The sequence below is a fragment of the Belonocnema kinseyi genome, chromosome 10, assembly GCF_010883055.1.
Source record: "Belonocnema kinseyi isolate 2016_QV_RU_SX_M_011 chromosome 10, B_treatae_v1, whole genome shotgun sequence".
NCBI classification, from domain to species: Eukaryota; Metazoa; Arthropoda; class Insecta; order Hymenoptera; family Cynipidae; genus Belonocnema; species Belonocnema kinseyi.
In genome coordinates this window covers 84,347,775-84,356,115 of record NC_046666.1, presented here as the reverse complement: position 1 = coordinate 84,356,115, position 8,341 = coordinate 84,347,775, and the positions used below count along the sequence as shown (strand labels likewise).

At 36.5% G+C, this 8,341-nt stretch overlaps 1 protein-coding gene across 1 annotated transcript in view; it reads left to right on the top strand.

Moving 5' to 3' along the window:
- Positions 1-4,240, top strand: part of LOC117181237 — a 54,656-nt gene extending 50,416 nt beyond the window's left edge. Inside the window, exons 2-4 of the mRNA XM_033373801.1 lie at positions 2,721-3,343; positions 3,434-3,882; positions 3,943-4,240. Of these exons, the coding sequence (XP_033229692.1) occupies positions 2,721-3,343; positions 3,434-3,882; positions 3,943-4,240 (1,370 nt within the window). The remainder of the gene's footprint in view (positions 1-2,720; positions 3,344-3,433; positions 3,883-3,942) is intronic.
- The last annotated feature ends 4,101 nt before the right edge of the window (positions 4,241-8,341 follow it).

Sequence of the window (8,341 nt, the reverse complement as noted above, 5' to 3'; positions counted from 1 at the left end):
TGAAAGAGGGAGCTCTTCTTAATATTTTGACACCAAAATCATGTCGATACACCTTACCGACTGTGAGTAAAGCCACCCACGCTTTAACTTGACAGACTGTAGGAACAATAATGTTTGACTTTATAATATTAACTGGAATTAAATTTAACTGTACTGTATTGTATTCTTTCAATTTTTTTAATAAAATTTTTTTTGATAAAAAATAGAGTGTCAAGATATTTTGGTTCACGATACCAACTTTCCCAGAATATATGGTCTACCAAAAATACACAAACTGAATTGTCCTATGCGTCCTGTTGTATCTCTTATCAATTCTCCAACTCTAACAATGGCAAAACTATTCAATAAAATATTAAAAGAAGCTTCAGTTATTCCAAAAAGTCAGGTAAAAAATTCTTTTGCCTTTAAAAACATAATAACTAAACGAACTGTTCCTCATGATCATATTATGGTTTCGTTCGATGTTTCATCTTTATTCAAAAATGTACCATTAGAACTAGTTAAAAATAGTATTCTCAGGAGATGGATAAATATTAAAAATTGTACTGACTCACCTCTCAGTGAATTTAAAAAAGGAACACAATTTTTAATGACGCGAATAGTTTTTCAATTTAACAATTTATATTATAGACATATACATGGTGCTCCAATGGGCTCTCCAATATCACATATTTTGGCAGATTTAGTTATACAAGACTTAGAAAATACAGTTATTAATCATCTAGATTTCAATATACACATTTATTACAGATACGCCGATGATATTTTCATGATTATATCAAAAAATAAGTTAGATTACGTTTTACTAAAGTTCAATTCTTATCATCCTAGATTTAAATTTACTGATGAAATTGAAATTGATAATTCTATACCCTTTTTTAATGTTAAGGTTATAAAGACTAATGTTGGAACTATCATTACTGATTGGTATAGGAAAGGCACTTATTCAGGTACATAAATTAATTTTCTTTTTAATCATCCGATTCAACAAAAAGTAGCTACTATTAAAAATCTCGTTGACACAATGTTCAAATTATCACACGAGTCTTTTTACAATACTAATATTTATTTAATTAAAAATATTTTGGTTTTGAATAATCATCCTATGAAATTTGTTAATGTACACATTAAAGATAAATTTAAAAAATTGAAAGAACACAATACAATACAGTTAAATTTGATTCCAGTTCATAATATGAAGTCCAAAATTATTGTTCCTATACCTTTCCACGATAGGTTATCGTTGGAAGTTAGAAGCATTTTAAAAGACTGATATTAACACAATTTTTAGAGTTGCTTCCAAATTTAACAAATTTATCAAATTAGATAAAGACGTTTTAGAAACTTTTAATTTGACTAATGTAGTGTATAAAATTTATTTTTTAGAATGTGAAATAAGTTATGTAGGCCAAACTGGTAGATTACTTTGTACTAGAAATAAAGAGCATCAAGATAACTTTAGACAGGGTCCAAAAAACCATAAAGTAATAGCCAAACATGAATTTCAGACAGGTCATGAGATTGACTGGAGACATGTGAAAGTTCTACACCATGAGCTTAATAAATTTAAAAGATTGGTAGCTGAAATGTTCTTTATTAAGAGCAATGGAGATAGATGTCTTAATGTAGTCACTGATCTTAAACATTATATTATTCCAAAATTATTTTAACAACATATCAAATTTCACACAAGACTACTACAATCTATCATTATCTCAGACGAAAAAACATCAACATCAACACCGGATCAACAACATCGATTTGAATTAAGTAAAATATACTGTTTTTTATAATTGAACTATATATGGGACATTTTCGATACTTTATAGATATTTATAAATTTGATTATGAGAAAATATTTCTTGCTGAATATGTATGAAAATATTTTTATTCAAATACGTGTAAACTGAAAAATGTAAAATTGGAAAGTTAACAAAAAAATCTATTTTTAATAAACTATAATTTGAAATATATGTCATTGATGGTCATGGTTCAGATCTTGGCTATTATTATATAAATAAATCAATCAAATAAGATTTAAATTGTTCTGCCAGATTTAATTTTTGTTTCTCTATTTTTAACCGATTATCCCGAAATTGCTCCATCACAAAGTCCTGAAAATCCTACTTTGAGTAGCTTTTCTGGCCCTGATAACTTCTCGCAACATAGAGGTCAAGAGTATTCCTTCCTCCAAATGATAATTCCGAATATCCCTATAATCAATATACACATAATATTTCACTGGTGTACAAAGAATTTAATTTAGAAAATCCAAGCTTTAGTGAAGATCCAGCTAAATGGATGATCAACGATTCTACAGTGGAATATTTAATTAAGTTCAGTTTCAATCAACATATGGATTCTGATTTTTTAAAGTCAAAGCGTTAGTATACACATAATGTTGTGAGAGTCCAAGTCCCTATTTAATCGAAAACTGCAAAATGAAGAAGTTCAACCTCGACATTAGTTCATTTACTCAGAAAGTACGATTTCTATTTATTGCGGTCCTTGCAAACTTTTCAAAGAGTTAAATTTATTTACTACAGGCTCTAATGATTGGAAAAGCGCCCAGGACCGTGTAATACAACATGTACATTCTACAGAGCATAAAGACAGTATTATGTCGATTTTGAGTAGAAAAATCATAAATCAACGAATCGATGAGGCTTTAATTAATGAAACTTAAATCAATTACTGGAGGAATGTGTTGAAACGTGTAGTGCCAACCGTGGAACATTTAGCATCTCGTGGATTACCATTTAGAGGCACTGAGGACAAATTTGGCTCTCCACGATCTGGTAATTATGTAATGGCTTTAAAACTGATAGCTGAATTTGACCCTTTTTTAACAGAAAATATCAAGCTTCATGGAAATAAAGGTAGTGGAACAACGGCGTATATTTCATCTTTTGTTTGTGAAGAGTTTATTCACATTATTGGAAACAACGTAGTGTATGAAATAGTAAATAAAGGTAAGCTAGCCAAATACTTTTCAAATAGCGTAGATTCAACTCCAGATGTAGCTTACTCTGACCAACTAACGTTTATAATAAGATATGTATCTGAAAACTGTTTACCAGAAGAAGATTTCCTTAAATTCATTCCAAGTTGTGGTCACAAAGGAGAAGATATGGTTACTGCGATTTTAGATGTCTTAGCTGAATACGACCTGGATGTAAAAAACTGCCGTGGTCAGTCATATGAAAATGCGAGCAAAATGTCAGGATTATATTCAGGAGTTCAAGCGAGAATTTTGGTGTTGGTTTCTCTGGTTGTTTACGTTCCATGTGCACCACATTCGCTCAATATTGTGGGAACAAATACTGTCAAAAGTTCATCAATGGTAGAAGCTTTCTTCGCTATTCTACAGCAGCTTTACAACTTTTTCTCACCATGAACGCATAGGTGGAAAATTCTATTAGCTAATCTGAAGCCTCAATCTTCTGTCGTGAAAAACCTATCGAAAACTAGATGGTCTGATCAAGCTGATGCATGCAAAAGTGTATGTCAATCCTGGAATGAAATTTTGAATGCCTTGTCTCATATTGCGAACGATGAATGTCAGAAACCTGACACTCGCCAAGAAGCGTTAGATCTTCACAATTCTCTCAACAGCCTTGACAACTGCCTCATTGACCTTCTATGGAATGATATCCTCGAAGGATTTAGAGTGGTTAGCAAAGCGCTCCAGGCTCAGGATTGTCATATAATTCTAGTCGTTGAATTATATCAGAACTTAATAACATACGTTACGAACAATGGGACTGAATTTGATAGTTACGATGAAAAGGCTAAAAATATGTGTAAACAGACTTCATACAAGCAAGATAATTCAAGAAAGCGACTAAGGAAGTCGCACTTTGAAGAAACAACAGGAACAGAGTATGTGTTATCCGGCAGAGATAACATGAAAATAAACATGCATCTTTTTATTATTGACAGATTGGTAGTTGAATTACAGAGACGATGCAAAGCATACGAGTTACTACAAGACAGATTCGCTTTCTTGACACTGCTGCAGACCAAAAAGAGTGATGAAATAAAAAAAGACTGCCAAAAGTTCTTTTCGACATATCCGAATGATTTGGGAGAGGTATTGAAGTCCGAATGTCTTCATCTAAGCGCACACTTGAAGACATTGAGAATTGAAAAAGTTTCGGCAACTAATCTGTCTGCTATGTTCTCAGAAAAAGGGCTTATGGTTGTCTATCCCAATTTCAACATAGCACTGCGCATGTAACTGTCAATTCTCGTCGCAAAGTGCTCAGGCGAACGTTAGTTTTCGGCATTGAGCAGAGTAAAGAGCTACTTGCGCTCGAGTATGGAACAAGACAGATTAAATTCTCTTGCTATTCTCTATATCGAATCATCTTTCTTGCGAAACCTAGATTACGATAAAATTATCAAGGAGTTTGCCGAACAAAAAGTATGTAAGATTTAGGACCTTATTTTCGCTATTTGCAATGGTGCTAAAAATTTGTTAAAGAATGTGAAAAAATGGCAAGTGAAAGTCAGGACCTTTTTTTTTAGCAGGAGGGTGCGGGAAAATAATCCGGCACTGCGTGCAGTTTTATATTTGGAACCAACTATAAATTTTGGTTTGAAAAGACCGTTAAAACTAGGTCAATTTATGTGAAAGGATAACAATAGAGAATTAGTAAGGTCATCTGTAGATTTGTACAGTTGGGAAAGTTACATCTATGCACGTCCATGTCCACGGGAACCTATATCAGCACGTCGAAAATTCGACGTGTAAGTTGCCCCTCTCTCATAAAATTTTAACTCTTTTTGAGTCAACAAATTTTCTTGACTTGTTATTTTCGTCGCTTGTGTCGTTTGCACAAAATCTATTATCTTATTTTAATGCTGTTTTTTTACGAATAAAACAATAACTACTTAAGTGATGAAAAATTAATGATAACAAATTTGTTTTTCTTATCATGAATTCTTTCATATTTTTCATAGCCTAAAATTTTACTTCCCGTTTTTTTTTATTGTGTGAATGCGGTCACTTTTCTACATTCATTTGCAAATGAACTTTGCCTTTTAGTTTAGGACAGTTAAAGAGTATATATACTAAAGAGCAATCCAATCGCTCGATTCTTTCGAAAGTTATCTTGCTAACAGATTAAAAATCTACAGATATAGGAAGTATTAAAACATGGAAATTATTTTGATACAAACAGAGGGGTGGGGGAGGTTTAAAATTTACACAAATCTAATACTTTCTCTTATCAGAATGTGAAATCAATTTTTTAAATAAACATTGTATTGGAACTTTTGTTGTTTTTCCATATTTTTAATTGATGTAGTTTCAATATTTATTCATGTTTAGTAATAAAAATCTTGCAAATATAAGGAATGACGTTGGCATTTAGCTTGTAAGGAGGTTGTGAAGAAAATGTTCTCGCCTCTCCGTAGCTCAGTTGGTAGGGCATCAGACCGGCGATCTTAAGGACCTGAGCTCATATCCCAGCGGAGCTAGAAAGAATTTTTTTCTCAATCTTAAAATTAGTCAATATTCTAATAATATTGATTTAGGCCAAGTAAACAAACAAAGTTAACATATAAAACTATTGATTAATTTCCCTGGAAAAAAAACCTACATCAATAATAAAATGTTATTGTAGCTAGTGTCGTTTTTCCAAAAACTTTTTTTTTCATTTTCAAACAACAGTCGCGCGCCCTAAGCGCGCTCAAGCTTGTGAGAGAAGCGAGCCGCGGCAGGAGAATGTGCCCGCGCAGCAGGTAGATTTTTTGTTTTGCATGTTCCTGCAAAGGTACAGTAGTTGGTATAGATTCCTTTGCAAGATTTTTAACTGAGTCGAGAATTATATTGTACTGAATAGCCTTTAAAAACAATATCAAAACCCTTTCAAACATTCGATACATTTCTCTTTCTAACCGCTTAAACAGCTTAAACAATGGGTCGGCCAACAATGCCGACCAATCTAGAGCCGGGGGAGCCAATGAAAATGGATTCAATGCGATGGATCGGCGGGATCTCGTGACCTTTGGGTGGACGGAGAAACTGAATAACGACTTGCTAGACTGCTACGATGCGAGTGTGGCCCGTGAACGGGGTTACATGGCACAGCTGCTTGCTCTGTGGTGCGAGACACACCCGGAGCTATCGCACTTTTCGCAGCAACGTCTGCGAAACCATGCTGAACTACTCCGTAAAAGGGGTTATGTAAGCGGAACGCCTATCCTACCACAGCTAGAACAAGCCGGCAACAAAGAAAGAGAGGCGACACTAAGACCAACCGCGGGCAGGCATCCAATAGATGAAGAGCAATGCTTTACGACCCGGAGAAACATCAACACCAAGGTTTCTCTCAAGCCTAAAGATCTGGTTGAAATGGATGACGAGCTTCGTGGACATTTTTCCGGTGAATCCGACCTCTGGGCTATCAATTATTGTGTGTATAATGCAGCAAGAGCTTTGGCCGATGCGAACCGTAAAACAAAACCAACGGCTGATCATAAGACCAAAAAATGAATGCATCAACTTGCCATAAAGATAGGCTGGGTAAGACAGTACGCGTCCCGCATTCAATGTGTGATTGACTACATCACATCTGGCAGGAATTTTACCGCCAAGGTTCGAAAGTTCGCGCGCGATCTCCGGACCCGTTATCACACACTTAACAAGTCAAAGCTGCTGACCATCAGGCAGCATATTGTTGAGAGAATACGGACACTATCTGACGCTAAGAGAAATCTCGAGCGGAGGGAGAGATGGATCAGAGAAAATCAACAGTTTCTTTCTGACCCATCTCGAATGTTCCAAGACCCTCTAGTTACTGTCGAACACCCACCCCAACCAGAGGAGGTCGAAGTATTTTGGAGAGAAGTCTACGAAGTTCAGCATAGACTGGACGAAGACTCAGAAAATATAAATAGCTTCAAGGAGTTATGTGTTGCCCTCATAACACCTGATAAAGAATGCCCACCCATGACTACCGAGGAGGTGACAAAAGTATTAAGAGGGATGAAGAACTATTCCGCACCGGGACCAGATTGTATCAAAACCTTCTGGTGGAAGAAGTTTTCTTCAACCCATGAGCATTTGGCCTGTATTTTCACCTCATATTTGAAGTCGGAAGAGCCAAATCCGGAGTGGTTGGTGGAAAGGCCCACAATACCCCTGCCGAAAATAGGCAACTTAGCTGACCCGAAGAACTACAGGCCAATAACTTGTCTGAAAACGCTTTATAAGATATTCACAGCTATCCTAAATGATAGGATTGTTCGGGCAATTGAACCTGTGTGGCAGGAAATGTATGAACAACGAGGCTCAAAGAAAGGTGCACCCGGATGTCGGGAGAACCTGTTCATCGACAGATGTGTCTGCAAAGATGCAACATTTTACCAGCGTGACCTATCGATGGCCAAGGTTTATTTGAAGCGAGGAAAACTTAATGGCATCCCTGAAGATCCTGAGCTCGTTGATAGAAGCGCCATACGACACCTTTGCGCTGGAGAGACTTATACATACCTGGGCGTGCCACAGAGCCGCATTCAGGATGTGACATTTATAAAGGATACTCTCCGAAGCAGATACAAACGTCTCATCCGACAGATTTGGTCTTCCGAACTGTCGGCGAGGAACAAAGTATCTGCAACGAACATGCTTGTCGTCCCGGTACTACTCTATTCATTTGGAGTAGTTCCATGGACGAAGAACGAGCTCCGATTTCTTGATATCGGAACAAGAAAGGTTATGCACATGAACAAAAGCATGCATCTTAAGTCTTCCGTTCCGCGACTGTACATCTCACGCCGTCAAGGGGGTCGCGGAATATTGAGTCTTAAATGTCTTCAAAACAGGATTATTCTGCGTACAGCACATAGAGTTGCAATTGGAAGAGAACCTCTTCTTAAAATGGTCAGGAATCACGAGGACGTGGGCAAAAGAGCATTTCTGTACAAAGCGGCGGAGGAGGCTGCTGAAACACTCGGACTTGACTTCAGTATTAGGGGTGAGCAAAATGCATAAAATCTAATCCATCTCGAGTACTCACTCCTGAAAGCCCGGATTAAGAAAGCACAAGAGAAAAACTTTCGTGAACAGCTTCTCGATAAGAGGATGCACGGAATCCTCCACAGAAATGTGAAGGATCAGTCAATGTCTTGTGAGCTAATGTTTGCTTTCCTTAAATCGCCCAGGTTGAAGTCTGGTACAGAGGGTTTCATTTTTGCATGCCATGATGGTGTCATTTCCACCTTAACATAGCGTCGCCACATTTTGAGCCAAGACATTCCCGATGATAGCTGCAGGACGTGCCATGCACACCCCGAGCATTTAGCTCACATACTATCTAGTTGTCCAACACAC